Source organism: Rhinoderma darwinii, chromosome 5 (genome assembly GCF_050947455.1).
Source record: "Rhinoderma darwinii isolate aRhiDar2 chromosome 5, aRhiDar2.hap1, whole genome shotgun sequence".
Classification (NCBI taxonomy): Eukaryota; Metazoa; Chordata; class Amphibia; order Anura; family Rhinodermatidae; genus Rhinoderma; species Rhinoderma darwinii.
Window position 1 is genome coordinate 344908587 of NC_134691.1, and position 17322 is coordinate 344925908.

Genomic DNA, 17322 nt, shown 5'->3' on the forward strand with positions numbered 1-17322 from the left:
GGACGTAAACATGTCCCGGGTGCCAGTGTGGCAGCCGTGCTATAGGGAACCCCTGATCTAGACCCTCCTAAAGAAATTAGATTGCAAGCTCCTGTGCAGCAGTGGATGATGAGTGATCACTGGGGAGACTGTATGATATGAAGGGTCCCTGGGCTGCATCTGGAGGGGGTATTAGGGGCACTGGGGAGACTGTATGATATGAAGGGTCCCTGGGCTGCATCTGGAGGGGGTATTAGGGGCACTGGGGAGACTGTGGGGTTCCAGTCTCCAGCTCTGGCTTCACACTGTATAATAAGACTCTCTCTGTGTTATAATAAGCCCTGCACACTGGAGGGGAAACATGTCCCCCTGTGGCTGAGAGTCACATGGCTGATTGTGGCCAACCAATAGGCTCCTGACCATGCTGCTTTAATACCTTCCTCCCTAGGAGTGAGTGGCTCACATTGACTGGAGAGCAGCAGAGTGTGCACAGGGCTGAGGGAGCCTCTCTCTTCCTTCCCCTTCCCAGAACATGAGCTGAAGGCTGCTATTATTCAGAGTACAGGAGCCAGCTCACAGCCTGCAGCCTCCTCCAGTTACAAACAACTGCAGCCCCTACTACTACTACTCCAGCCAGAGCAGCCTGCATGCATCATAACCCAGGGAGAGCCCCCAGCCACATCCACTGAAGACCCCCAGCCACATCCACTGAGGACTCCTACCCTGACAGATATCCACTGAGGACCCCCAGCCACATCCACTGAGGACTCCTACCCTGACAGATATCCACTGAGGACCCCCAGCCACATCCACTGAGGACTCCTACCCTGACAGATATCCACTGAGGACCCCCACAATACAGTAATCCACTGAGGACCCCCAGCTAGCAGTAATCCACTGAGGACCCCAACCTGACAGTAATCCACTGAGGACCCCCAGCTGTCAGTAATCCACTGAGGACCCCCAGTCTGCCACTCATCCACTGATGACACCACCCTATGGGGAGTAGCAGCCCTGCTGCAGGGTCTTCTTAGCTGACTTCATAGTGACATTGTGGGAGCTGCGACCCCCGTCATACAGTCAGTAACTCGTCAGAAGTCATTCTGCAGCTATAGGGAAGGATCATGGGCAGGAATAGATCAGACATGGAGACATGACTTCTGCTCTGAGGTGACCCCTCTCCTCACATTGTGTCCAACCATCTGCTGACATCTAGTAAGAGAATCGCATCAATCACATCGATCAGGGATCCATGGAGCAGAGATCACATTCATAAAGAGAAGACGGTGACCCCCAGCTCAGAGAAGCACAATTACATCTCACCAGATCCACAAGTCCAGAGATCACATCGCCCAGAGATCTGTAGAGAAACCTCATCTGGCCCGACATCAAAGCAGAACTGGAGATTTCGATTGCATCCGATCTTCATTATTTAGAGATCTGTTGTAGGGATCCAGGGATCAGGATCTCTGGACATGGAGGACGGTGGGTTTCCCTCTCATACAGGGGACTTGAACTCCAGCTGAGGAGAAAGTTTGGCTCCAGGAAATTCAACAACCCGATGTCCTGGTGCTGAGCCCCCATCTCTGCGCGCACCTCTGCCCGGTGCCCTGGCATCTCCTGGCATCTCCTGGCATCTGCATTCTGTGTAATGGGATTTCAGTGTGAAGATTGTTGATTGCAGCTACATAACCCCCAGCATTGTGCTCCCCTCCCCCTAGTACTTTAACTCCTCAGGAGCCAGGCACATGGATGAGGACTGCACCCCGCAGCAGCCCCCACTGACTGGTCCCCACATGGTCATCTTGGAGACATGACTTATGGCTTCAGGTGGGGCTACCAGCTGGGCATACAGGCAGTGATCCTCCTGGGATAGCTGTGATCTGATCTCTGACTACTATTTTGGATGCAGCCAGAGCCTCTTGGATATGGGACCATCTCTGGTGGTGTGGACCAGTCTTACTTCCATCGTCTTCTATTCACTCCTAAGCTGCGTCTCTGCATTGGTAAGTCACCCCGCACTAACCCTTTTACAGCTATTGTGTCCTGTATAGATTGAAATGTTGTAGAACCATAAGTCCCAGCAGTTCTTCATCTTGGTGCTTCCAGCTGGAGCTCCATATGAGTCAATGTTTCCATATTAGACTTGTATTTATTTATTTGTTTTGTATTTGTTTATTGTATCAGTTTCTGGCAACATTGTAGCTACTAATTGTTACATCAGGACGCTCCGTGGGGGGTTTATATCTCAGACCTTCCTCCGCTTGTTCTTAGATTTAGGGGGTTCGATTTTGCACTGGGATCTATGTGATCTCGTTGACCTTAGACTATCGGGGGATCCAGCCTTTCCCCTCCTCCACACAGGTGTGACCCCATGTTTTGTAGCCCCCCAGGGTGAGTGCTTGTGCCTTGTGTATCCAGTGTTTGCAGCATCTGGGAATTCCTCCATCCAAGTCTCTGGATACAATTAAAGAGCCATTTGAGCCCCTAGCTGCTATTTTGTGCTTTTCTTACACATTGAGCCCCATAGAGTTCAGTTCTTATCTGCAGGTGACCCCAGGACGAGGCGAACATGATGGAAAGATTTACCTGGAGCCCTTTGCACAGAGCTCTGAGGAGTAAAGTCCACATGAATGGTGGAGTCAGTGACTGACAGCTCCTCTGCCCCCGGGTATTATGGAGTTGGTATTTTACAGCTCACTGTCTCTTTTATTGACTGCTGTAAATTCAGGTCAGGATTAATGTGAGTTGTGGTCTGGGCTGCGGAGCTGACACTTCCCATATATCACTCCCCGGGCTGCTGTACACCTGCCTGTCATGTACATTATGGTTCACGTGAGATATTTACCTCCCCCCCCCCCCCCCCAGCTGCTTGTCTGGTGCTGAGAGGATGAGTGATGAGGCTGAGGTCCTGATAATCTCACAGGTAGCAGACATCCATGCTAAAATCATTACTACCTGCAGAACTACAGGTTCCAGCAATCACTGCCAGCCTGGGGCCAAGGGTAACCAATGCCTAGCTATAGGAGGACTACAGGTTCCAGCAAGTGCTGCCAGCCAGAGACCAGGGCTAACCAATGCCTAGCTATAGGAGGACTACAGGTTCCAACAAGTGCTGCCAGCCAGAGACCAGGGGTAACCAATGCCTAGCCATAGGAGGACTACAGGTTCCAGCAAGTGCTGCCAGACAGAGACCAGGGGGTAACCAATGCCTAGCTATAGGAGGACTACAGGTTCCGGCAAGTGCTGCCAGCCAGAGACCAGGGGTAACCAATGCCTAGCCATAGGAGGACTACAGGTTCCAGCAAGTGCTGCCAGACAGAGACCAGGGGTAACCAATGCCTAGCTATAGGAGGACTACAGGTTCCGGCAAGTGCTGCCAGCCTGGGGCCACGGGTAACCAATGCCTAGCTGTAGGAGAACTACAGGTTCCAGCAAGTGCTGCCAGCCAGAGCACAATGTTAGGCAATGTGTGGCTTATCATTTCTTGGATGACAGGTGCTGTTGCCGCTATGGCAGGTAAAGCTGGGACTTGTAGTTCTGAAACTCCTGGGGTCACACTGTCAGCTTCTCTCTGGGGTCTTGGGGTCACACTGTATCTGTTACCTCCTGATTACAATGTTACCATACAGTAGAAGTAAATAGAGGGGAGGGGGTGACAGTAAATATTGATATGTGTACAGAGCTGGCGTTCTCTTCATGTTAATGTTTTACATGTTGTGTTGAACATTGTGTGGGCGGAAGGTCAATCAATTGTATTTAACCCCTGTCATAGACATCATGTCTAAATCTGGGCCGAAGAGCTAACAATCAGAAGTATCCCTGTCACTGTGAGCTGCAGCGCTCCTGTGTAACCCTAGTGCTTTACTTCTCTGTATTCAATGAGACTTCAGCTGTAGATATGATGTATGATTAGTCCTTCAACTGGGAATAAATATTCAGATGTAGCAGAGCTGGATTTATCAGTTAACTAACTGCATTATTTGTGAGTCATAATAAGTCTCTGAGTACAGATAATGTAGTAGTGTTACCTGCAGTCCTATGTAACACCACAGATAACACAGTGATAACGCTCTGTGTACAGATAATGTAGTAGATGTTACCTGCAGTCCTATGTAACACCACAGATAACAGTGATAACTCTCTGAGTACAGATAATGTAGTAGTGTTACCTGCAGTCCTATGTAACACCACAAATAACACAGTGATAACTATCTGACAACAGATAATGTAGTAGATGTTACCTGCAGTCCTATGTAACAGCACATATAACACACAGTGATAACTCTCTGAGTACAGATAATGTAGTAGATATTACCTGCAGTCCTATGTAACACCACAGATAACACAGTGATAACTCTCTGATTACAGATAATGTAGTAGAGTTACCTGCAGTCCTATGTAAATACCACAGATAACACAGTGATAACTCTCTGATTACAGATAATGTAGTAGATGTTACCTGCAGTCCTATGTAACACCACAGATATGTTCTCTGAATCTTGATGCATCAGCCATGTATAAATATTGGATGTGACAGTGGATGTTAAGTTTCTTCTGGTATCAAACAGATATAGTAGGCAAATGCCCTCAAATGTAATATTTACAGCAAAAGGAACCACACCAGGTGTAGCCACCAATATATATCTAACAATTGATAACGGGAAGGGGGGAAGGTGTGTGGTTCTATAGAGAATGACAAATGAAAATAAAAAACCTTTATTTAATAGACTAATAAACGATTAAAATATCCAATGTGATTGATGTCCCCAAATTCTGCACTAACAAGAAGGACATAAATCAGTCCATATGAATTGTAAATGTTCAGCCATGGAAGAAAGTGGACAGAACACGATAGTGTGAGACCTCCTGTGCGTGTCAACCAATGTTACTGAGCAGTGGTCCAGCCTGGGGCACATGGAAGCAGAGAGCCCCCCTGTAAGGGACTAGGTCAGAACTAGTGAGTCTGTAACTGCATGTGTCCAGTCAACTGTATATGACCCCGAGTCTGAGCACATCATATATGACGTACTCGTATATACATGCTGTACCCCGGCACTAGGGAAGTAATTATGTAGCCATAGGGTAACGATTCAGGATGGACTCGATACTATTGTTACTCTGTGTGCTCTCTATGCGCACGCTCCAGATGTCATTGTCCCCTAAAATCACAGCCACTCCGTATTGTACGAGCAAAATGTGTGCTGGGCTAAGGAGGGAAATGACCGCATGTGCGCCCCAGTACTAAGTATTGATACTCTGTATTGTCAGAGTATCAGTCACCCCGTCAGCACACCAGTGATTGCATGAAGAAATGATGGGCTAGATGCAAAAGTGCCCTATTTGTGCTTTACATTTCAGCGAAGTCTCTCCTCCGGGCTGTAAGGGCTCATTCACACATGGCGGACAGTCCGCAGTGGATTCTGCAGCGGCCGTTTTTTACATTTCTTTCTATACATTTTTAGGAAACTTAGTTCAGACGTTGCAGAAAATAACTGTGCGGAGATCAGGCTGCGGTGCAGAATTTTCCCTCCGCAGCAGCTCATGACGTTGCGGAGAAGAAGCGGAATTTCACTGCGGATTTCAGCCTGTGCAATGCAAAAACTGAAATCTGTGGCAAGTCCGCTGTGATATCTGCAACGTCTGAATTACCTGTCAAATATGCAAATGTTGCTGCAGATTCGTTACGTAATTCCCCCGAATCTGCACCAACATTTGCAGCGGGAAAACTCTGCCACGTCCGGCCGTGCCCTAAGAAAGAAGCCGGAAAAGCCGCTCCGAGAGATACGTGTCATGGCGGTTGTATCAGTTCGGCTGTGACTCGGGGATTCCGGCGTAGAGAGCAGGGAGGGGGGACACACGGGCGGTTGTGGACGTGGAGCTGGATCACTAGGCTGCAGAGAGATTACTATAACCTAATAACATTGGATTGATTTGGGTTTTGCCTGCATTTTCCGGCTTCTTTTAGGGGTGACGTTTCTTGAGTGTTTAATGTTCACACGGGGTATTTTGCCGAGTTTTTTGACGCGGAAACCGCATCGCAAAACTCTGCAAAAACGGCCCGAGAACGCCTCCCATTGATTTCAATGGGAGGCGTCGGCGTCTTTTTCCCGCGAGCAGTAAAACTGCCTCGCAGGAAAAAGAAGCGACATGCCCTATCTTCGGGCGCTTCCGCCTCCGACCTCCCATTGACTTCAATGGGAGGCAGGAGAAAGGGTATTTCTTGCTGTTTTATGCCCGCGGGCGAAAAACGGCACGATAATCGCCGCGAAAATCGGCGTGCAGGGAGAGGAATATCTGCCTCAAAGTTCCAAACGGAATTTTGAGGCAGATATTGCTCCCCCAAAATACTCCGTGTGAACATTGAGTTTCATGGAGTCTCCACCACAGGCGTTGTCAGTCACCCAGCTTTCCGAGTGTCCTTCAAGGTAATTCTGCCGTGTTATCCATTGATATTTCCTCCTATTCCCATATTTCAGCATTACTTGTCTGATTTGCCTTCCAGGATGCCAGTAAAGGTGGGTGACAACCACTGATACTAGATACGCAGTTCCCTTATATACATGGGTGGGGGTGCGAGACCCATCCAATTTTGTCTCATAGCAGGGAAACTTGTCATATAAAGACGATATAGATCTGACGCCCTGAAGGTGGGGGGGGGGGCTAAACTTGTATATTGATGTCTCTACGATGGAGGGAACGTGATGACTTGGAACATATGGAGCATACATGTGTCAAATATACTGAATCCCTGGTGGTCTGTGGGGGTTTACAGGTTAATTGAAATGATCCCTGATGACCTAATCCTAGTGATCTCCAGAGATGAATACATTTTATTCCTGCTGATTTAGGAGTTAAACGCTATGTAAAAAAAAAAATCACTAAAACAATGTGCTATAATGTTTAGTGCAACTTTGTGATTGTTTTTTTAGTAATATTTATGTTGTTTTTTTTACTTTGAGATACAGCTTCTATGTTTCCTATATACAGAGCAACTGTATCTTGTGCTAAAACCCAAATCTGTCAAGTCAGCGGGACTGACGGCTTCGGTGACAACAGGTCCTGCGTGCATCTGAAACACAGGATGTACCTGTTACCAATCTCACCTGACCCGCTGAGCTGACGGATTCGGGTTTCTGCGTAAGATACACCTCTACGCATCCAGGAAACAGGAAATCTGTATCTCAAAAAGTAAAACTTTTTTTTTTTACTAAAAACTAACTAGACTTCGTTCTCATCTGCGTCAGGGCTCCGTTCCGGGGTTTCGTCAGAGCTACCGTTAGAATGGAGCCCTGACTGAGAAAGAGGGAACCCATAGGTTTTCGTTTGTGTCACCATTGATTTCAACGGTGACGGATCCAGTGCAAATGGTTTCCGCTTGTCACCGTTGTGCACGGGTTCCGTCGTTTTGCATTGTCGACTGCGCTATTCATTCCGTCAGAACAACGGAACCCGTTCACAACGGTGACAAACGGAAACCATAGCAAAGTTTCCGTCACCGTTGAGATCAATGTTGATGCAAACGGAAGCTAAGGTTTCCGTTTGCCTTCTAGTTGAGGGGTTAACCGACGGAAACCTCCGACAGAACCCTCAACGGAAAGGCAAACGCTGATGTGAACACAGCAGTAAAATAAAAAAGTCTTCAAATGTTTCCATAGACTTTAAGTCATTATTGCTGGTCGTCTAGAGTGGTGAGGGGGTTAATACATTTTATCCATGGTGGTCTTAGGTAGTGAAGGGGTTAATACCTAGTATTCCTAGTGATCTATGATGATTTAGAGGTTAATATATATTATCCATGCTGGGCTAAATTGGTTTAGACATATTATCCCTGGTTGTCTAGGGTGGTAAAGGGGTTAATGCCTATTATCCTTGGTGGTCTAGGGTGGTAAAGGGGTTAATGCATATTATCCCTGGTGGTGTAGGGTTGTGAAGGGGTTAATGCATATTATCCCTGGTGGTGTAGGGTTGTGAAGGGGTTAATGCATATTATCCCTGGTGGTCTAGGGTGGAGAAGGGGGTTAATGCATATTATCCCTGGTGGTCTAGGGTGGAGAAGGGGGTTAATGCATATTATCCCTGGTGGTCTAGGGTGGTGAAGGGGTTAATGCATATTATCCCTGGTGGTCTAGGGGGAGAAGGGGTTAATGCATATTATCCCTGGTGGTGTAGGGTTGTGGAGCGGTTAACGCATATTATCCCTGGTGGTCTAGGGTAGTTTAAGGGTTAACTGCGACTGTCCAGTGATTGCCGTTGCATTAATGGGAGGTTTGAGGCTCCAGAAACCTCACTTCTCTGTAAGTTGGTAATATTATGATTGCCGACACCATTACCCAGAGTGCTGTCTGTCTCTTCTACTTCTCACCCCCTCCCCCATGACTTCATTCCTGCACACAGACAGTAATTGTGCCCCCCCCCCCCCCCCCAGTCAGTAACTGCGGACGTGTCCTGCGTGGAGTAAAACAAGGGCGTTCACACGTTACAGGACAAAACACGACTATTCAGAAGCCGTTACCTGCAGCGACAAACAAGGGTTCAGTACTCACTATGACCTGAGGGCGGCGCTGTTCCTGTTCACACAGGTTGGATTTGCCATAGTATTTACTACAGGATTCATGTCAGAAATCCGAGGCTTATCTCCGATTTCTTCTGCGGACGTGCCGCGGATATGCACAAGGATTCGCCCTATTGAATGAGACCAATCCCGCGGCATGGACGTCCGCCGGCTTTTCTGTGCCGAGTCCACGGGAATAAATAGCACGCCGCCCGGGTCCACGGGAATAAATAGCACGCCGCCCGAGTCCACGGGAATAAATAGCACGCCGCCCGAGTCCACGGGAATAAATAGCACGCCGCCCGGGTCCACGGGAATAAATAGCACGCCGCCTGTTCTCGTGGATTCTTTATCAGCCCCGTGGGCCGAAATCAGAGTCTGCGCTGAAATCCGTGTCCTGAGCGTGTGCGCGGGGCCTCAGGTGCCACTTAACCCTATATAGAGTATATATAAATATATAGCAATCCTGAAATATTCTCTGTTATCAGGACGACTTCCTCTCTGTTCACCCGTCATAGACAGGACACAGGACGCCATAAACAGCGGCTCGTCCTCCTGACGCTTCACAGGGAATCTGAAGTCTTGTTATATCAGGTCACTGCTCTTTATAAGGGGGAGGGGGGATAATCCGTATATTAGGGGAGAGCTCTGCACGCCGTTCTCTGTGGATTTCGCTTCTTTTCAGCATTTTTAAAAATGTGTCAAAAAATTTAAAAAATCCTGAATTTCACATTTTTTATTTCATGTAATTTTGTACAGAAGTTTTTTTCTGCCATTTTTCAAATCGTATAGAAAAGTCTGTGGAAAAAAACGCCAGAAAAACCGTCACACCCAGAGCCGCAAACTGGAACGCTGTGTATGTCGGAATTATCGTATTTTTCTCCGGCCGCAGAGTTTATAACTTGAAAAAAAATGCGAAAAACGCTTAATGGCGAGAGGTGGCGAAAGACGTAAAACGCCTCCGATATCTCAGCTCAACCTTCAGCGGCTCCAGGAACAATGTGTATAATGTGAACAACCCCCCCCCCCCCCCCTCTAGACCCCATAAAGATCCCGGCCACAGACGCAGCGTTGTTACTGGTGATAATATTACGAGATTTATTCCATTTTCTCCCATATCTCCAGGCTCCTCTGTCAATTCTTCCTGGTTTATGAATACAATACAAAATGACAGTGGAGACTGACACATGAATAATCAGAGCAATAAGAGAGGAGGAGTAGGGGGGGATGTAACTCCACATAACACTGCAGGTTAAAAGCTGGGGGACAACCCCTAGGGGGGGGCTATACTGGCGGCCATTACTGGTAGTCACCCCGTATACTCAATATGAAGACACATCCCACGAGCGGACGATTCAGGGGGTTTATATTTTTGTATTTTCTCTTCCGTGGGGATCCCCTTTAATGTTATATCTGTAACCGCCCACGGATCGCGCCCGTCAGTGAAGGTGGAACGTCAGATCTTGCCGTGTCTTAGAATTTCACAAGTCATTTCACAGTGTTTTTTCCTCTCCTCCGTCTCCTTCCACCTTCTGGGTCTTAATTGACCTGGAATCTGCAGCGTTTACGGGAAGCCCCTCACATCGGAAATATTGTTCTAGCGATTACAGCGTCTGAGAGGCGGCAGCAGCCAAACCGCGCAAATTATAAAGAGATCCCAGAAATCCAGGGAGAGAGGGCAGACAGGAGGGGGGACAGGGATGTGACTCCGCTGCCTCCGGACGCCTCCACGTTACACCGGCGCTACATTCTGGCACTTTGTATCTTTTCCAGCATTTGATATAAAACATCCGGTCATGAAGTCTCCTACACAGGTAACAGGTGACAACCACTACTGGCCGCCATTACCCTGTCCACAGGGGCTGTCACTCAACTTTAGCAGCACTATTACACCAACTTTACTCTGTCGCTTTAATTACTATGGAGGTGTCAGTCTTAACTGTAGTTCTGGCATTTTATTCTTATAATAGAGGGTGGTCCAGTGTTTGATTACCTTCCCTATTCACTTGCATCCTTTCTGGAGAGAAGAGCGGCATGACCGGCTGCCCATTTTACCCCCACTTATAAATGTATGATAACATTGCTGTCATCGCAGAGAGGGAGAATGTTGTATAAGGCTGAACTTCACCTCCACCCTTCTCATCAGACCTAAAGTAGTGGCATGGAATACTTCTATAGTATGTACGTCCCTGTTCAGGAGTCTGGGAAAGCTGGGTCATATTCATTATTACATTTCATAACTGTCCCAACCTTCAGATCAAGAGCCCTGTGGCGGGGGCAACTGAAAATAGATGAGACCCTGCAGTCCTATGTAACACCACAGATAACAAAGTGATAACTCTCTGAGTACAGATAATGTAGTAGTGTTACCTGCAGTCCTATGTAACACCACATATAACACAGTGATAACTCTCTGAGTACAGATAATGTAGTAGATGTTACCTGCAGTCCTATGTAACACCACATATAACACAGTGATAACTCTCTGAGTACAGATAATGTAGTAGATGTTACCTGCAGTCCTATGTAACACCACATATAACACAGTGATAACTCTCTGATTATAGATAATGTAGTAGATGTTACCTGCAGTCCTATGTAACACAACTGATAACACACAGTGATAACGCGGAGTACAGATAATGTAGCAGATGTTCCCTGCAGTCCTATGTAACACCACAGATAACACAGTGATAACTCTCTGAGTACAGATAATGTAGTAGTGTTAGCTGCAGTCCTATGTAACACCACAGATAACAGTGATAACTCTCTGAGTACAGATAATGTAGTAGATGTTACCTGCAGTCCTATGTAACACCACAGATAACAGTGATAACTCTCTGATTACAGATAATATAGTAGATGTTACCTGCAGTCCTATGTAACACCACAGATACGTTCCTCCCTCTCATGAATCCTGCAGCATCAGTAATGTATAAAATAATATTGGATATGACCGTGGATGTAAAGTTTCTTGAGTGTAATTACGGAGACCTTTTAATAAATCTCATTGTCCGGCCGTGACGCGTGGCGGAGAAAAGGCGCTCGCTAATATGGAAAGGATATTAGTGGCTACAGGTTATTATTTTCTGCCGCTATTGACCTTCCCGTGACCTGGCACCAAGTAAACTCAGTATCATCATAAGACGACTGTGAACCCCTAGCGCCCTATACACACTACATTTCCCATAATGCACTACAGCAAACTGAAAGAAAACAGCAGCACAGTGAATAAAGCTCTGGTAGTAACTGGAGTAAAATACACGATGTAGCTGAAGATAAGCTGGAAATCACTGGGGGAGATGTAGTGCGCTCCATGCGGCAGAAATCTGGCTCAATTTGTTCTGAAAATTAGAGAACATGCCTTGTGGCGGATTTATTAAGCGTTTAAAGAGAATTTGTGGGGAAAGGGGCGTGGTTTGATGCAAGGGACGTGGTTTTATGTAAGGGGCGTGGTTTTATGTAAGGGGCGTGGTTTTATGTAAGGGGCGTGGTTTCAAATGTAAAATTTTTACCTAGTTTTGCGCCAACCAGGAGGTGGCGTGAGGAAGAGAAAAGTGTCTAACAAGCAAGAATCGGCAGATTTATCATACAGCGTACGCCACTGATTAATTTAGTAAATCTTGTGTCTGACTGATTCAACAAATCTGTCTGACTGTACCAAGTGAGGAGGTCAGCAAAAACAAACATATAGAATTGTGAATGCAGCTCTGAATGTGACTGGAGTATAGGATATGCTATATCAGCAGAATTGTGATTGCAGCTCTGGATGTGACTGGAACCTAAGACATGATGTAACAGCAGAATTATGATTACAGCACTGCATGTGACAGTAGTATAAAATATGATTTATTAAGAATTGTAACTGCAGCTCTGGATGTGACTGGAGTATAGGATGTTATGTAGCATGATGCAGCAGAATTGTAAATGCAGCTCTGGAGGGGATTGAATATAAGATATGAGGTAACAGCAGATTTATGAATTCGGCTCTGGAGGTGATACAAGTATAACATGATGTAACAATAATTGCAAATTCAGTTTTGGATGTGACTGGAGTGTAACAGATGATCTAACAAAAATTATTAATGCAACACTAGAGGAAACTGAGGTTTGAGATAATCTAACAGTGAATGAAGACTAAAGCAATATGTAACAGCAGAATTGTGATTGCTGCTTTGGATATAACTGGAGTAGAAACATGGCGTAACAGCGAAATTGTGGCTGCAGTTCTGGATTTGAATTAAGTATAAGACCTGATGTAATAAAAGTATTGTGAATTCAGCTCTGGATGTGACTGGAGCATAAGACCTGATGTAATAGCAGATTTGTGAATTCAGCTCTGGATGTGACTGAAGAATAAGACAATATGTAATAGCAGAAATGTGAATGCAGCTCTGGATGTGACTGGAGTATAAGACAAGATGTAGTAGCAGAATTGTGAATGTAGCTCTGGATGTGACTAGAGTATGGCATGTTGTAACTCAGTATGAGGTAAGCAAAGAAAATGTTTATAAACTTTATCTCATTCCCTCGCAAAGTAGAATGATTAAGCAGTAACTCCGGGAGCTCCGATGAACCTGAGGAGGAAAATGAAATGTAATGAGAAAACAAGGAGAGAAGATTCATTATCCTGAGCGCCATTCATCGTCTTCTCATGTCGGAGGAAATCGCCACTTTGTAACTTCTTAGTCAACGCTCGGGGATAAGACGCCTGCAGGGAACCAATCAGCAAATTACAGAGACTGCGCTGGCGGCTTCTCTACTGCGTCCTCACAATGTACCGGACAGCGACAGATGGAATATAAACAGTATATACAGTGTATCACCAGACATAGATATAACCAGTATATACAGTATATCACCAGACATAGATATAACCGGTATATACAGTATATCACCAGACACAGATATAACCAGTATATACAGTATATCACCAGACATAGATATAACCAGTATATACAGTATATCACCAGACATAGATATAACCAGTATATACAGTATATCACCAGACACAGATATAACCAGTATATACAGTATATCACCAGACATAGATATAACCAGTATATACAGTATATCACCAGACATAGATATAACCAGTATATACAGTATATCACCAGACATAGATATAACCAGTATATACAGTATATCACCAGACATAGATATAACCAGTATATACAGTGTATCACCAGACATAGATATAACCAGTATATACAGTATATCACCAGACATAGATATAACCAGTATATACAGTGTATCACCAGACATAGATATAACCAGTATATACAGTATATCACCAGACATAGATATAACCAGTATATACAGTATATCACCAGACATAGATATAACCAGTATATACAGTATATCACCAGACATAGATATAACCAGTATATACAGTGTATCACCAGACACAGATATAACCAGTATATACAGTATATCACCAGACACAGATATAACCAGTATATACAGTATATCACCAGACATAGATATAACCAGTATATACAGTGTATCACCAGACATAGATATAACCAGTATATACAGTATATCACCAGACACAGATATAACCAGTATATACAGTGTATCCCCAGACACAGATATAACCAGTATATACAGTATATCACCAGACATAGATATAACCAGTATATACAGTATATCACCAGACACAGATATAACCAGTATATACAGTGTATCACCAGACATAGATATAACCAGTATATACAGTATATCACCAGACACAGATATAACCAGTATACACAGTATATCACCAGACATAGATATAACCAGTATATACAGTATATCACCAGACACAGATATAACCAGTATATACAGTGTATCACCAGACATAGATATAACCAGTATATACAGTATATCACCAGACATAGATATAACCAGTATATACAGTATATCACCAGACATAGATATAACCGGTATATACAGTATATCACCAGACATAGATATAACCGGTATATACAGTATATCACCAGACATAGATATAACCAGTATATACAGTATATCACCAGACATAGATATAACCAGTATATACAGTATATCACCAGACATAGATATAACCAGTATATACAGTATATCACCAGACATAGATATAACCGGTATATACAGTATATCACCAGACACAGATATAACCAGTATACACAGTATATCCCCAGACATAGATATAACCAGTATATACAGTATATCACCAGACACAGATATAACCAGTATATACAGTGTATCACCAGACATAGATATAACCAGTATATACAGTATATCACCAGACATAGATATAACCAGTATATACAGTATATCACCAGACATAGATATAACCGGTATATACAGTATATCACCAGACACATATATAACCGGTATATACAGTATATCACCAGACATAGATATAACCAGTATATACAGTATATCACCAGACATAGATATAACCAGTATATACAGTATATCACCAGACATAGATATAACCAGTATATACAGTATATCACCAGACATAGATATAACCAGTATATACAGTATATCACCAGACATAGATATAACCGGTATATACAGTGTATCACCAGACATAGATATAACCAGTATATACAGTATATCACCAGACATAGATATAACCGGTATATACAGTATATCACCAGACATAGATATAACCGGTATATACAGTATATCACCAGACATAGATATAACCAGTATATACAGTGTATCACCAGACACAGATATAACCAGTATATACAGTGTATCACCAGACATAGATATAACCAGTATATACAGTATATCACCAGACATAGATATAACCAGTATATACAGTATATCACCAGACATAGATATAACCAGTATATACAGTATATCACCAGACATAGATATAACCAGTATATACAGTATATCACCAGACATAGATATAACCGGTATATACAGTGTATCACCAGACATAGATATAACCAGTATATACAGTATATCACCAGACATAGATATAACCGGTATATACAGTATATCACCAGACATAGATATAACCAGTATATACAGTATATCACCAGACATAGATATAACCAGTATATACAGTATATCACCAGACATAGATATAACCAGTATATACAGTATATCACCAGACATAGATATAACCGGTATATACAGTGTATCACCAGACATAGATATAACCAGTATATACAGTATATCACCAGACATAGATATAACCAGTATATACAGTGTATCACCAGACACAGATATAACCAGTATATACAGTATATCACCAGACATAGATATAACCAGTATATACAGTATATCACCAGACATAGATATAACCAGTATATACAGTATATCACCAGACATAGATATAACCAGTATATACAGTATATCACCAGACACAGATATAACCGGTATATACAGTATATCACCAGACATAGATATAACCAGTATATACAGTATATCACCAGACATAGATATAACCGGTATATACAGTATATCACCAGACATAGATATAACCAGTATATACAGTGTATCACCAGACACAGATATAACCGGTATATACAGTATATCACCAGACATAGATATAACCAGTATATACAGTATATCACCAGACATAGATATAACCAGTATATACAGTGTATCACCAGACATAGATATAACCAGTATATACAGTATATCACCAGACATAGATATAACCAGTATATACAGTATATCACCAGACATAGATATAACCAGTATATACAGTATATCACCAGACACAGATATAACCAGTATATACAGTATATCACCAGACATAGATATAACCAGTATATACAGTGTATCACCAGACACAGATATAACCGGTATATACAGTATATCACCAGACATAGATATAACCAGTATATACAGTGTATCACCAGACATAGATATAACCAGTATATACAGTATATCACCAGACATAGATATAACCAGTATATACAGTATATCACCAGACACAGATATAACCAGTATATACAGTATATCACCAGACATAGATATAACCACTATATCACCAGACACAGATATAACCAGTATATACAGTATATCACCAGACACAGATATAACCAGTATATACAGTATATCACCAGACATAGATATAACCAGTATATACAGTGTATCACCAGACATAGATATAACCAGTATATACAGTATATCACCAGACATAGATATAACCAGTATATACAGTATATCACCAGACATAGATATAACCAGTATATACAGTATATCACCAGACATAGATATAACCAGTATATACAGTATATCACCAGACATAGATATAACCAGTATATACAGTATATCCCCAGACATAGATATAACCAGTATATACAGTATATCACCAGACATAGATATAACCAGTATATACAGTATATCCCCAGACATAGATATAACCAGTATATACAGTATATCACCAGACACAGATATAACCAGTATATACAGTATATCACCAGACACAGATATAACCAGTATATACAGTATATCACCAGACATAGATATAACCAGTATATACAGTGTATCACCAGACATAGATATAACCAGTATATACAGTATATCACCAGACACAGATATAACCAGTATATACAGTATATCACCAGACACAGATATAACCAGTATATACAGTATATCACCAGACATAGATATAACCAGTATATACAGTGTATCACCAGACATAGATATAACCAGTATATACAGTATATCACCAGACATAGATATAACCAGTATATACAGTATATCCCCAGACATAGATATAACCAGTATATACAGTATATCACCAGACACAGATATAACCAGTATATACAGTATATCACCAGACACAGATA

The 17322-nt window shown here is 43.1% G+C and overlaps 1 protein-coding gene across 1 annotated transcript in view; it reads left to right on the top strand.

Moving 5' to 3' along the window:
* Positions 1-455: 455 nt before the first annotated feature.
* PTH1R (parathyroid hormone 1 receptor) overlaps positions 456-17322 on the top strand; it is a 302033-nt gene continuing 285166 nt past the window's right edge. Inside the window, exon 1 of the mRNA XM_075827916.1 lies at positions 456-1985. Within this exon, the coding sequence (XP_075684031.1) occupies positions 1908-1985 (78 nt within the window). The 5' untranslated portion in view covers positions 456-1907. The remainder of the gene's footprint in view (positions 1986-17322) is intronic.